The sequence below is a fragment of the Thamnophis sirtalis genome, unplaced genomic scaffold (assembly GCF_051295495.1).
Source record: "Thamnophis sirtalis isolate CommonGarterSnake01/CBP01778 unplaced genomic scaffold, rThaSir2_p1.2 scaffold_6, whole genome shotgun sequence".
Taxonomy (NCBI): domain Eukaryota; kingdom Metazoa; phylum Chordata; class Lepidosauria; order Squamata; family Natricidae; genus Thamnophis; species Thamnophis sirtalis.
In genome coordinates, this window is record NW_028261386.1 from 39,419,678 (window position 1) to 39,434,956 (window position 15,279).

Genomic DNA, 15,279 nt, shown 5'->3' on the forward strand with positions numbered 1-15,279 from the left:
TAATTTTGCATCCAGAGAATCGACCAAAGTCTTGTTTATTTTCATCCAGTAACTTATAGAGTTTTATGTTTGCATAATTGTTAGTACTACACCATCTGCATAGCATTTCATCTTATATCCTCTTCCTGAATTTCATTATTTAACATTTCAGCAAAAGAAAAACTCCAAGTAAAATGAAATTGATTTGGGAGATAATATATTACTAATTTCTAACATAATTCTGACAGATAGAGCTAACCGTCTGGCTGGTTGGTTGGTTTTTATATGGAAAGGAGTAAGCAAACCATTCACCACCCAAAACCAGATCTGAAATTTTAGGGGACAAAGGAGTGGGAGGAAATTTAGCGGGGGGGGGGGGTGTTTTTGCTTTTTGCTTTTTTGTGATTTTTAACTATGATTTACCTATTTTAGTTCTTACAGTGTAGTTTTTACTTCTGCTCATCCCAACATGACAGGAAACTAACCATCAATGTTCAGTTTCCAGAACCACAAATAAAACTGAAGGCCCTTATGTGACAAAGACATATGTAACTTATTTGATGAAGGATAAGAAACGAAAGTTGCTTTGGAAATTATTCTTTTGTGCATCATAATCAACAGTGCTTCTTTATCCTAGAGTAAAGAAAAATTTAAAAGACACACACTGAGATATGTTGAAATGTATAGATGTGCATAATAATCAACAGTGTTAATTAACATCTTTCCATTTTGTATACTGTACTATTTAAAAGTTTCTGCATCAGTACCACTGCTGCACCATTGATTTGTGAAAAATAGCTGCACTGAATATACCCCCACATGTTCTGAAAACTGGTAATCAGCCTCACATCAGAGTCAGCTATTTTGAGCATTTGTCAGTGAGCCAAACTAAGAATGTTAAAGCAATGCCTTAGCACAGAATGCCTTAGCAGATAAAACATTCACTTGAATGAGCAAATTACCATAATTTGAGGGATTACCAAAAATAAAAGATACATGTAACTCCATCTAAAGACTTGGTGAAACATGGGCGAGACTGGGCATTCTGCAAAGGGAACACAATTAGAGTTCAGATACCAGGAATCTGTCCAAAATACCAGAGTGAAATCCAGAAACCCACAAAAAGATCCAGCAGACAAAAAAAGAGAACAACAAGCATATTGTAATTCCATATGTTGCAGGGATATCTGAAAATCTCAGGAGCATTTTCAATATATAGGCATACTTTAAACTTAATCATACATTAAAGCGGAAGCTTGTCCACCCCAAAGACAAAACACCAGACACAAACTGAGCAATGTTGTATATGCAGTGCAATGCAGAAAGACGTGCAGACCACTTCACAAACTCATGACACAACACGGGAGAACAAAATCATCAGGACAAGATGTAGCAGTCCATCTGCATTTGAAAGACAATGTCACTCTTTTGAAGACAGCAAAGTCCACATTCTGGACAGAGAGTTCCACTGGTTATAAACAGGGGTCAAAGAAGCCATCTATGTCAAAACAGAACAGCTTTTCCTCAGCAGAGGATGAGGGGCATAACACTACCTATCTCCGGTTTACAACACAGTCCTTTCAACAGAATGTTCCACACCCATTTGCATTCTGGTTCAGGGGATTTTGAGGATACAGATAAACCTTCAAGTGGTGTCAACAACTCTCAGAGAGCTAATGATAGACCTTCAGAGTGCTAATGACCAGATGACTACAAAGAATATAAATCCTTCCACTGCCCATCAGTCAGTTAGAACTGTAGAAGCTTCCTGGATGAGAAGTGAAACATTTACAAAGAAATGTTTTCAAGCTCAGTTGCCTTTTGGAAAAAGCACCTTTGGGACAACCATGACCTGGATGATTGAGACTCTCCATTGACATTCAACAGAGTGAAACAAAGTTCATAGTCTTTCTACACATAAATGTACTTAATTTCTCTTTATTTCAGAATTCATTAATGGGGAGACAAGAGGAGCATAATTTACTGAAAATTATACTCATAATATGCAATGGCAGCATGTAGCAAACAAAGGGTATACATTCATACACATTAAGAATATGTAGATTCAGCTGGACTTCTCACCAATTTAAGAATAATTGTTCAAGTGGTTTTTAGAGATCAGCTCCAAATCAGAATAAACAGGGACCAGGGAATTAGCAGCCCTTCAAATGTAAGCTCTGTCAGATGGGGCTGATGGGAACTGGGACCCAACAGCTTCCAGAATCTAGTAATTACTTACTGCTGGAATAACCAATATTAGGTTGAGTCTTAGCTGTACATTCCTATGTACCAGGGATTTCAATTTGTCTCTCTTTTTCTCTGACATAAATCACCCATTAATTATAAGAATCCTATTGAGCGCTTCCTGGGAGGAGCCTACTGGTGAAGGCAGCAAAAAATCAGCTGCCTCCGAATTCCTGGCTACGTACCTGTTTAGAGGATCTTCCATCTGACGTCTTATCAGGTTTTCTTATCCTTCAGGCAAGAGGGAAAGAAGAAACTGTTTTGCTGGCAAATGCTCTTCGATTTTTGCAGCTTTTGTGCTTGCAAGGAAAGGGGGGCGAGCCCAAGGCAGAACGGCTGTCCGTGCTGGGAACTTCAAACTGCCTTGTGCAGGACAAAGTAGGTCTCTCCCACTCTGCTCTAAGTTTTGTTTGATTTAATCTTATCACGAGCTGAATCCGTTTACTGCGAGGACAATAATTGCTTATCAACATTTTAGCTTCTTCTGTTTTTCTCCTCCGAAAAATTATTTACTCAGAGGCTTTTAAAATGGCGCCGAGCAGGCTGGTTTCTCCGGTAATAACGAACACTTTTTGCTAATTCTCACAAGACTTCAAAAGACTTCAAAAGAATTCAAAACAAAAGAGATAGCTTATCAAATGTTTTGGTTTCACAATAGAAGAATTTTACTCCTTCATTGACTTTGCTTATTTGGAAGTTAAATGGTGATGAATCTGTTGAACGGTCTTGTTACAATGTTTACTCACTGAAAGTTTTGCCAAGCCTTAAACTTCAAAATAAAAGCCTCTTTACTTAAAGCTGCATATTTAGGCGATAGAGTTTTATTAACTGCAGGCAGACAAATTTTGAAATGGCCTCAAAACCAAATATTAACGTGAAGTCGTCACCCTCTACTTCCAGGGGCACATCCTTAGTGCCTGGCACAAAGCTGCAGCCTCCGCTTCCTACGCCCCCTGCTGGGGATGTGTTAACGAAAGATTTTTTTCTGAGTAATCTAAGCGAGGCTCTTAATGCACAGACAATTAAAATGGAAGATAAATTTAGAGATAATAGAGAGGAGAGAAAAGAGGAAATAAAAGAAATGAAAGAAGAAATTAAAAGTGAAATTAAAAGTGAAATAAAAGGACTTAAACAGGAGTTGTATGAGAAATTTGAGGCTAAGGTTGATAAAATTAGAGACGACATGCTGAGTCTTGTAACTGTATTAACAGAACATATTTCTGGAGTGGAAGATACTCTAGAGGTTCTTAATGATGCCAATGCTAACTTGACATTGAAAACAGAGGTGGTGGAACAAAAAGTGGAAAATGCTGAAAAAGAAATTATTATGATACAGTACCGACAAATGGAGCTCGCATTAAGAGTAAGGGGGCTGCGTGAGGAGAAACAGGAGAACCTGAAACAGATCCTATCGGAAGCTTTTGACCGCCTGATGGGAAGACCAGGGACCAACCAAGGCTGGCAAATTGACAAAGCTTACCGCGTCAACTCCTGGCTGGCAAAGCAGAAGCAGCTTCCTCGAGACATCGTTATATATTTTACTACAAGAGAGTTCAGAAATATGGTACTGCAAGCGTCTTATAACACTAAGCTTCAAATTGGCGGTCAAGACCTGGCTGTTTTGAAAGAGATACCACCTCAAATGTTAAGAGCCAGAAGAGACTACGCTTTTTTGGTCGAAGAACTCAGAAACCGTCAGATACAGTATAGATGGGATGCACCATTCGGCATCATATTTACATTTGATAAGCAAAGGTATCGCCTCAACTCTGTATGGAAAGCCCGAGATTTTTATTATAATATATTGAAGGCCGGACACCCTGCACCATCTGGACCTAGAGAAAGACCACAAGAAGGACGGGATAGACAGCAAACTACACAACCACCAGACAAGATGGAGCATCTCTCTTCTCTAGAAGTGCAAGGTGCTATGGAACCAAGACCTAGCCGCATGACTACTAGACGTGTGGAGAAACAAGCTAAGAAGCAACAGTATCAACAATCATCGGCCATCGATCAAGGAACTACAACAACAAATCTGGAAGCAGTGGGAGGAGCTAAACCTAAGGTTAAACAGGCCGTGCAGGAAGCTCTAAAAATGCTTCAACCAACCAAAGATGACAACTAAGATTTTAACATGGAATGTCAACGGACTGAACTCTCCACAGAAGAGGAAGAAAATATTTCATTATCTTAAACAGTTTAAGAACGATGTAATTTGTTTGCAAGAAACTCATATCAAGTCAACTGATCAAAAATATTTGATCAACTCAAAACTTGGTCAACATTTTGCAGCTTCTGCTATGGAAAAGAAGAATGGTATAGTTATATACTTAAGAAAAGATATGAAAGCTGAATTAATAGAAGCAGATCCCTTCGGAAGATATATTGCCTTAGACTTAATCTTAGAAGGGAAAAAGACATTACTTTTGGGAATTTATGCACCCAATCAACAGCAAGATAGATTCTATAGAAATCTTCATGCTAAATTAGTACAGTGGGACTATAGTTCCTGTATACTGTTGGGTGATTGGAATGGAGTGATAGACACTAAGAGAGATAAGAAGATTTCCCGCCTAAATACCAAGATGCGAGCAAAGTTACCCAAATCCTTCTTTGACATTATGGATGATTTTGAATTGAGAGATATCTGGCGAGAAAGAAATGCAGAGGAATATGACTTCACTTTCTTCTCGGACAGGCATCAATCCCTTTCAAGGATTGATTTTATTCTAACCACTAATGATTTGCTTTCTAGGGTCAAGAAAACAAAGATTGCAGCTAGAGTCCTTTCGGACCATAACCCAGTTTGGATGGAGTTGGGAAGGGTAGTGCAGGCAAGAAGGTTTTGGAGACTGAATGAAAATTTATTTAGATATGAAAACTATATTAATGATTGTAAAAAATTACTATCTGAATATTTTGTTTTGAATATGAATAAGGGTACATCTATGGAATTTGTATGGGATGCAAGCAAAGCGTATATGAGAGGAGTTTTGATGAATATAAATAAAACACATAGAAATAAGCAAGGGTTAAAACGAACAGAACTGGAAGAGGAAATTAAGAGAAAAGAGCTGGAATTAACAAGGAAACCAGATGATACAAAGGTTAAGGAAACTATTAACATATTAAAATCTCAATTTGACATGTTGATCTCTGACCAGGTAGCTACTAATTTATTATATGCAAAACACAATACTTTTTGTAATGCAAACAAACCTGGCAGATGGTTAGCTTATCAGATTAGGAAAAAAAGGAAAACTCGAAATATATCTAAACTGATTTACAGAGGGAAGGAGGTGTTCCAACAGGAAGAGATTCAAAAGGCTTTCTGGGAATTTTTTACAGAACTGTATAAAGGGGATAAAATTAATGGTTTAGACATAGACAAATATTTAGACAAGGAGAAAATACCTTCAGTTAGAGAAGAACACAGGCAAAAATTGAATCAACCAATAACCTCGGGGGAAATCCTGCAGGTAATTAAGCAATTAAAGCCAGGGAAAGCACCAGGTACAGATGGCTTGACAGCGGTTTACTATAAAAACTTACAGTTAGAAATGGTAGAACCTCTTAGAGAATTATTTAATATGATTCAAACGGAAGGTAAAGTCCCTCCATCTTGGAAGACAGCGTTTATATCTTTGATACCCAAAGAAGATCAAGATACTACTCAACCCAAAAATTATAGACCCATCTCATTACTGAATGTAGATTATAAAATTTTTACTAAAATATTAGCAAATAGGTTAATGTTGGTTATTCAACAATTGATACATACGGACCAAACAGGTTTTATACAAGGGAGACAGATGAAAAGTAATGTCAGATTAATTATTAATGCATTAGAATATTTGGGAAAGAACAACCAGATCCCTGCTGCGTTTATATTTTTGGATGCTGAGAAGGCCTTTGATCGAGTTAACTGGCAATTTCTGCTGAAGATATTGCAAAAAATGCAGATAGGAGATAATTTTTTACAGTCAATTAAAGCAATATACCAACAGCAAACAGCACAAATCATAGTCAATGGAAGTTTAACAGACTCTATTCAAATTGGAAAAGGTACAAGACAGGGTTGTCCTTTGTCCCCATTATTGTTTATTATAACTTTGGAAGTATTGTTGAATAAAATACGGGGCTTGGATGGTTTAAAAGGGATCAAGATTAGGCAGCAAGAATATAGAGTCCGCGCTTTTGCGGATGATTTGGTCATAATATTGGAACAACCGCAGGAATCCAGTATGGTTTTAATGAATACGATTAATCAATATGGTCAAGTGTCTGGCTTTAAAATAAACTTAGGAAAAACCAAAACATTAGCTATAAATATGAATATTAAACAAAAGGAAGAATTAGGAGTGATGCTAGGATGTGAGGTAGTTAAAAAAGTCAAATATCTTGGAGTTAACATTTTAACTTCAAATGGGAAGTTATATAAGCATAATTATGAACCACTTTGGCATAGCATACAGACAGAGATGAAAAAATGGGAGAAATTGCACTTATCTTTGCTGGGCAGGATAGCGGCAGTGAAAATGAACATTTTACCAAAATTTTTATTTCTTTTCCAAATGTTACCTATACTTAAAAAAGATGCGAACCTTTTAGAATGGCAGAAGGGTATCAACAAATTTGTGTGGGCAGGAAAGAAGCCGAGGGTAAAGATGAAAATAATGCAAGATGTACGGGAGAGAGGAGGACTGAAACTACCTAATTTAAAACTATATTATGATGCAGTGGCATTATCTGTAATTAGTGATTGGATTCATTTAACCAATGATAGAATATTGAACATTGAGGGACACGATCTGGTATTTGGTTGGCACGCTTACCTGTTATTCAACAAAAAATTGGATAAGAACTTTAAAAGTCATATTTTAAGAAATGCTTTATTGCGGGTTTGGAAGAAATACCAATATAAATTAAATGACAAGATACCCATGTGGGCAATTCCTAGACATGCAATTGAAAATATGAATACAGCACAAAAACAGGACAGATTTACTTACAGACAGCTTCTTACCTCGGAAAGGGGGGTATTACAATTAAAATCTTTAGAGGTATTAAAAGAGGAGAAGGTAGTTCAAACATGGTTCCAGTATGGGCAATTACAGGCTAGGTGGAAAATAGATCAAAAAATTGGTTTTATTCAAGTTGAGGATAATCTGTTTAAACAAATAAGAGATCAAAGCTTAATGCATATAAAGAGGATATATAATGTATTAATACAGATGGATTCGGAAACAGAATTAGTTAAAGATTGTATGATAAAATGGGCTCAAAATATTGAGGAACCAATAATGTTGGATACATGGGAAAGAATTTGGGTAAGAAATGTGAAATTTACACAAGCTCAAAGTCTGAGAGAAAATTTTTACAAGATGTTCTACAGATGGCATTTAGATCCTAAAAAGTTGGCTTCTATGTATCCGAATGTACAGCCTAAATGTTGGAGGTGTGGTTCTCTCGATGCTACATATTATCATATATGGTGGACCTGCCAAAAGGTTAAGGCATTTTGGATAAAAATATGGTGGGTCATGCAAAATGTTTTTAAAAGAAGGATAAAGTTTAGTCCTCAGTTATTTTTACTAGGTATATGTACTGATTTTACAGTGGGAGAGACCAATTTGATTCTGCACCTGATAACTGCAGCGAGACTGTTGGTGGCGCAATATTGGAAGAAGGATGACTTGCCTACAATCCAAGAATGGACATTGAAAGTAACAAACTTAGCTGAAATGGCTAAAATATCGGCATATCTCAAAGATCATTCAAATGAGAGATATAAACGAGACTGGAAAAAATGGATTGACTATATACAAAATAAATACGGGACTAAGAAATTCCAGTTAGCCTATGCTTAAGATCAGAAATGGTTTAAACTGTTAAAAGTCAGTTCAGTAAGAAGAAGCTAAGTCCAATCTAGAATGTCATTAATTTCTTTATTTCTTTTTTCTCAATAGATTTTAGACTGTGTTAGTTAAAAATCCATACCGTGTACGGGTTCTGGGAAGTCGGGGGGGGGAAGGAGGAGGGGGGATGGGGGGGTGGAGGGAGGGAGGGGTATACACAACAAAAAAAAAAAAAAAAAATTGTACCTCAATGTCTTAATGAATGATAAATGATGATAAAAAAAAAAAAAAAAAAAAAAAAAAATTATAAGAATCCTATTTAACTGAGCCAGAAAATATGTCTTTTGAATGGAAGGGGTTAAACTGGATAAGTAAATAATAAATAAGAACAGTTTTTTCCAAGATCAAATGCCAGGTGTCCATGATACTTTGTATGAATTATTCCAAGCTCTTCTTACATTCGACACAATATTCATTAGAATTAGCCAGAGACTGCTTGTTTCAAATAAGAAGAGAGACGGCAGCCATTCTTATCTCAGTAACCTTGTGATTCCTTGTGCTAGTGTGCAGCATGTCTGGGAAATATCAAATTGAAAGGAACACATTAGCTAACCAGTAAAGTGAAAATCAATGCCACAAACGTGGCCCATAACAGTTATATGAATGGTACTTGAAGGTACCAAAGAAGAAAAAAAGATTTTTCTATATGTAAATTGAAACATTGCAAAATGATTACGGATTTTGTGGAGGTAGGAGAGCAGGAGAAAGAAAAGAAAGTGTTGATGGGAAAATGTTCCTTTTCTAACTCCATTTCTAATTCTTGCTAATATTAAGCAGCCTCTGGAACTAAAACGTTGCTGGAGGGTGTATACAATTAAACAGGCTTGGAGTGTTTTTTGAGGACAGCTTTTTTATTTGCACCAAGGACTTGGTTTCACCATGCATTCTGTAAGCATGAGGCACTGCATATTTATGCATGCAGCTCAATACACTTGATTTATTCCAGGCCTTAAAATCGGCAGTGTGAAAGCAAAAGAAAGATTTTACACAATTGGGCGTTTGGAAATGAAAAAGGTGTGACTCATGTCCTTAAAAGAAATAAATATTAAAAATAAGATTTCCCTTAGTAAAGCATCTTCATAATCTCATATATATATATATATTTTTGCAAGACTAACTAGGCAAATAACCTTAGCAGCACAGTCCACACAGGAACTAATGTCCACCATGGTTGGAAGGCATCAAGGCTGATCAAAAGAACAAAATTATTTCAGCCCCAGAGATTGGTAGGGCCAGTCTTTGTGATGATGTGGTGACTTGGTCCTCATTTCTGCAGTAGAAGGAAAGAGAAAGTCTTCAGGGAAAGATGCATTGTGATGGAGGAGACTCTGAAAGCAACCAAAAGCTGTCTTTCCAGTAAAAAATATAAAACCATATCAAACATAAAATACAAAAAAACAAATTCTACCTGTCACACTTTGAAACAGATTCAGGAAGGCGAGATTGCTTTTAATAACAAACAGCTGGTCAGGAAAGGCAAGGATCCTTTTTCAGGAGAAGGCCCAAATGGGAGAAGAAACCAACTAGACAGGTGTAAAACCAGAAAAGGCCATAAAAATAAAATAATAATAAATAGTAAGTAAAAAAAGAGGAAAGATTCATAGCTGCTGGGAGAAATATGATTTGAAATGAGACAATCCAGAAGACAAGCTCCAAAAAGATCTTGACAAACTTGAACAAAGGGTCTTATCCAACAACAGGAAATTTAATGAGAAAAACAAGGTTTTACCCCTAGGCAGGAAAAACCAAAGGTACAAGTACAGGTTAGGTGACACCTGATTCAATAAATGGCCAAGATATGCATATCAAGACTCCAAGATTCTATAAGCTAGTTCCTTTCTCACTGTAATAAAACCGTCTACTCTAAATATGTGAGAAACTTGTCTTTTTGACAGCAAGATGCTTGACACAAATGTTCAGGAAAGCAATTGGTGGTGGTTAGTTTTCCAACTGATACATGACATTGAGTCTAGAACCCATCAGATACCACTCTGAAAGTATTCCATATTAGATTGTGTGTGGGTAGCAACATTGCCTGATTTCTTTGCTGAGATATGATAATGATGGGTTATGGGGGCAGCACAGTTTATGTAGAAATAACTCCTGATTCAAGAATGTGAGGAAAGTGTGTTAATGTGGCCTTTTAGCAGTATATGTAAATATAGAGCTATCATAGACTGCAGAATAAATATGAAATATGATTATATCATGGTATATCTATTCACACTATATGAACTTGTAAACAATTATTCTGCTTCAAAGTAATTGGATTGTAACTCTCATGAGCAATTAAGCTTGCAAGCCTTAGAAATTCCCTTAAACCACATTTTGCAAAAGCTGTGTTCATTAACACAGCTGTTGTAGGTAATGGTACCCAGTTGATCTATACTATTAGCATTTCTGGAATCCTGCTGCTTTACTAAAAGCACTGGTTCTTTTTAAAAATTTGAGTATGGGCAACATAAAATTTAGATTGGAAGACAATATAAAAGATAAACTGAAATCAAAAATAGTAGGCACAATACATTAATTCTTTTGAGTCTTAAGTGGCTCTACAAACATAAATCTTGTATTTGTCTTGGCCCACAACATAACTGGAAAAACATTGTCTTGCAGCCAAAAGTCCAAAGTTTTCGTGACCAATGAGGCAATTCCTCAGCCTTTAAAGAAACTAATTCTTCTACAACCTTTGATCAGAAAGTTGGCCAGATTTATGTTCCATTCTTTTACTTTCTTGGAGGTACAGAGTTTTAAAACCAACTAAAGGTTAAGAAACCTTTAGTCCAATCCAGGAGTGTCTGCAGGGTATACTAAAAATATCAAGGTGGCAACCATGATGGGTGCAATCAAATCTCTGACTGATTTTACATCAATCAATGTATATACCAGTATGTATCAATCAATACTCTGATATATATCCTGAGGACATCCCTGTTCTCATCTTCCCTTTATAGTTGGGAGGAAATGTAAAAATGGTGTGATTTAAGTTTAATAGATGGCCTCTCAGGAAAGCCACCTTCCAGTCATGATGTACCCTTGATTCTATCATCCCATTTGACCACCATAAAATACATTAAAATATAAAAGAAAAATATGTCAGTTCCATCTCTTTGATTCTCAGTCGCCTGAAAATAAACCTGCCCAAAACAATTGTTCCCAAGTAAGTCTGAATAATTCACATTTGCATATATTTCAGAAACATATAAAAACTGCTCTAATATAAGCATTATACAGAACACTGTTATATATCATACACTATAGAATTGTATTAATCCTTAATATAACATTATGAGCCATGGTGGCACAGTAGTTAGAGTGCAGTACTGTGGACTGCTTCTGCTGACTTCTGACTGCTGACTGCCTAAAATTTGGCAGATCGAATCTCCCCAGGCTCAAGCCTTCCATTCTTCCAAGGAAGAAGGCTGAGCCTTCCATTCTTCCCCAGGCTGAGCCTTCCATTCTTCCAAGGTGGGTAAAATGAGGAACCCAAATTGTAGTGGGCAATATGCTGACTCTGTAAACCACTTAGAGAAGGTTGTAAAGCACTGTACAGCAGTATATAAGTCTAAGTGCTATTGCTATTATATGATACAAAATAAATATGATGCTTGCCTAAAAGTATCTAAAGCAGGACAGCAAACTGCAGCCCCCGCCCCCCCTTGCATTCAAGGTCAGACATTTTGATACTGGTATACACAAGCCATTGTCCTTCTTTCTGCTACTATGAATTGCTTCTAAATACATCAACCTAAGGCAAGATCCAAGAGCTACAGCTCAGAATGGGCCTATCCACAGCCACTTATATTGCATACAATGGAATATTTTTATTTATTTGAGTAGGAAAGGCAAAAAGCACCTCTCCGTTCTCAATTCTAAGTTGCCAGGCTACAACAAACAAGGCACTTGAAGTATTAAAGTGTTGAATTGTTGGAAGTGATCTGAATAAATTTTAGGATTGCATTATAAATGACTAACAAGTAGCTAGCTTTTCACAACACCTACAGTCAGCTGCCTAAAGCATCACTTCAGTTTGTTCAGCCTCCAACTAAAATGAAACAAATTGTCATGTAACTGTTTAGGTTTTTAGTCTTGGGAGAATGAACTCATGGGAATTCCATGTACGGTTACCATAAGCCAGTTCTGTGGTATAATCTCCTGCTGTTTATTTTGCTTATTTAATTCTTAGAAAAGCATTACAAAGTCTGTCTTCCTTCTCCAGAGATGTATCACCATAAATCCATCAAGTCCAAGAAAATGGATTCAGAATTTTTTTTAAACAAACAAACAAAAGACTGCTTTTTCGTTAAGCCTATTTTGGGATTGGGATGGGGAAAAAAAAGTCTCCCTGTGACATTAAGAAAGATTCACCAGATTGAAACACATTTTCTATTACATTTTTCAGGCAATTCGTTCAATGCTTATTTAAAATTGGGCACCATTCAGTGATGCTTTAAAAAAAATAAAATAACAGCTGATTCCTCTGTATCAGACGTGATTGTTTTATATTCAACCCATAGGTATGTTTTTGTGGACATGAAATGAATTGGTAGCTTAGAAAAGATACCTGGAATTCCCTTCATAAAAGCATAATGGTGATTATTATGAAATGCTTAATTGCTATTCTTCTTTACAGCTATTTTTATTTTGCTTACCATGGATTCGCTGATCAGGAGGAGAAGGAGAGCTTCTTCAACGTTGTCATGGGGGGTATAGATGCTGAAAGACAAACAGACTTTTTTCAAAATATAAGCAACAATAAGAATTATTCTCACGGGAGACTCTTGTTAATAGCACCACAGGATTAGTAATGTGAAACATCTCATGCATGATTAATTTGTTATATAATCGTTTCTTCAGACTGGAATGACTAAAAGCTATAGAGGAGATAACTCATCTGTGACGAAGGAGAGCAAATGATTGGTCAAAAACTCTTTATTCATGAAACAATTTAGCTTCTGGGTGTTCTGACCGTATTGAATCTAAAACATTTGGGGCCAGATTGCCTGCACATGGATCAGCTTATTAGAACCTTGCAACTGAGCAATGATCCTTCAGAAAGAGCTGGTTGACTGATGAATACCAGGACCTTGTTTGATTTGGCCCCCTCATATTTCCAGCAAGATATGTGTGGCATTATCTCTATTAATATGGCTAAGTCATTCATTTTAGGAGATCCTCTACTCAATGACACTAGCAAACTTCCATTTGCCCTTCTCTATTCAATTGATCTATTAATGCAAGGGAATTTTAAAAGCCTTTAAAAATTAATTATTATCATTATTTTAATTTCTGGTGTTACTCTGTGTAGTGATATATTTCACATAGGATGTTTTACTTAGTATTTATTCTATGCACTGAAACTTACCCCAAAGAGTAAGTAATAAATTGATTTAAAATTCCAGATACAAAGTTTAATCCACCGCCCCTAAAATTATTATCAGAGACCTCTAACAGAAGATATGGGTATTATTTCTAACTAGCTGTTAACCTGCCAATGCCTGGGTATTTGTTTATTCACAAATGTCTGGACCAAATGTAATTTCTAATGTTGGATTTTCCCGCTTACTAGAGGGAGACCCCTTGTAGAGTACTGTGAAGCCATTACCATGGCAAATTCACTGTGCTATATAGTAGAAGCCATTTTAAGGCAGTACAGTAGAAGCCATTTTAAGGCACAATAGGCTGTATCTTAACAGAACACACACACCGAGATTTGTTAGGGGTGTCTTACCCCCATAGTATTTGTTTCCAGAGAGTAAGTCATCGGTGTACCAAGTTTTATTAAAATTGCTCGAGGTGTTCCAGAGTTATGCTGTAACACACACACACACACACACACACACACACACACACACACACATTAATAGCTCTCTTCCCCTTCAGTAGTTAAGATGTTTTTAAAATTCTGTAAGTTCTAGGCCCGTACTTATCTCCAGCATGTTGCTGTAGTTTTCGACGTAAGGTGGTACAAATATAAGCGTTGTCCTCTTTCTTCATTAACTCAGGAAGTGGGTCAGATAAGGGACTCCAGTAACAATCTTCACTTAGGGAGTGGAGGAGCAGCTCTGCCAGTTTTTTGTTAGCTGTCTGGTAAGAATGTAAAGAAATTGAAAAATACATTCTTAAAAACTCAAAGGACGATTTCACCTTATGCTATGAGCCAGTATAAAACACGGGATCCATTGAGTTGGACAAGAAGGAATAAACAATAGTATTACAGAAGGGAGCTCAAAGAGGCCAACACAATAATTTCTGCTGCTCAATATATGTGTTTGTGGGTGTTAGCATGTGTACCTTATATGTTTGTATTTAGGCTTTTACGGCACTTCAGTACAGACAGTGATGGTAAATGTTATTTGAAAATTGAACCTTTCTCTAAAAACATCTACTTCCTGTCTCCTCAGTGGGCACTTTCTTTATTGCACAGTTCAACAGTGATATTACTTTGTTTTACTTTTGTTATGAATAACACCAGGCAAACTCTATATTTTATTGATATTAGCTTCTGGCAAAGCAAAGAAGAAAAAGCATTTTTTTGCTTAAAATACATTTTCTGTCCGCAAGTAAAATTTACACTGTGCCATTCAACATTCCAAATTAATTAATAGGTTAATTCTACCTCAAAACCTTTATGTCCATAATATTAAAACAAATTATTAAAATTATTGGTAGCACAATGCAAGAATCCAAAACTTTATTCTTTTAGGGCATATTAAAAATCAGAAATAATGATACTGTTAATACATTATGATAAAGGTGATTATATTCAAATTTCACAATACAACTCAGCGTTGTGCACTTTCCCCCTCTAGCTTAGTCCAGGAGACAATATTATATTATTTTGGCTTTCATTTTTTATTGAGCACAATAAAAGGTGAATGTTAATGCTTCTCAGAACTCTCTGGATCAAGGGAAAACAGGAATCATCCACAAATTTGCTCCATACAGAATCTTCCTATGAAGAGATTGTAAAATAATGAACTTTTCATCTTTTATACAGCATACTTGTTCTTATGTTATTCTATCATTGTGCATTTCTCTTCTCCCCCCCTCCCACTCTCAAATAAAAATGGAGCAATGAGGCATACATGAAACTGCCCTTGAAAATCACTCAAAAGCTACAGTAGTATGTCCA

At 36.3% G+C, this 15,279-nt stretch overlaps 1 protein-coding gene across 1 annotated transcript in view; it reads right to left on the bottom strand.

Annotated features, from left to right (window-relative positions):
- TTC7A (tetratricopeptide repeat domain 7A) overlaps positions 1 to 15,279 on the bottom strand; it is a 156,986-nt gene that overhangs the window by 120,348 nt on the left and 21,359 nt on the right. Inside the window, exons 7-8 of the mRNA XM_087717674.1 lie at positions 14,071 to 14,231; positions 12,797 to 12,860 (exon numbers count right to left, since the gene is read on the bottom strand). Coding sequence (XP_087573800.1) covers positions 12,797 to 12,860; positions 14,071 to 14,231 — 225 coding nt within the window. The remainder of the gene's footprint in view (positions 1 to 12,796; positions 12,861 to 14,070; positions 14,232 to 15,279) is intronic.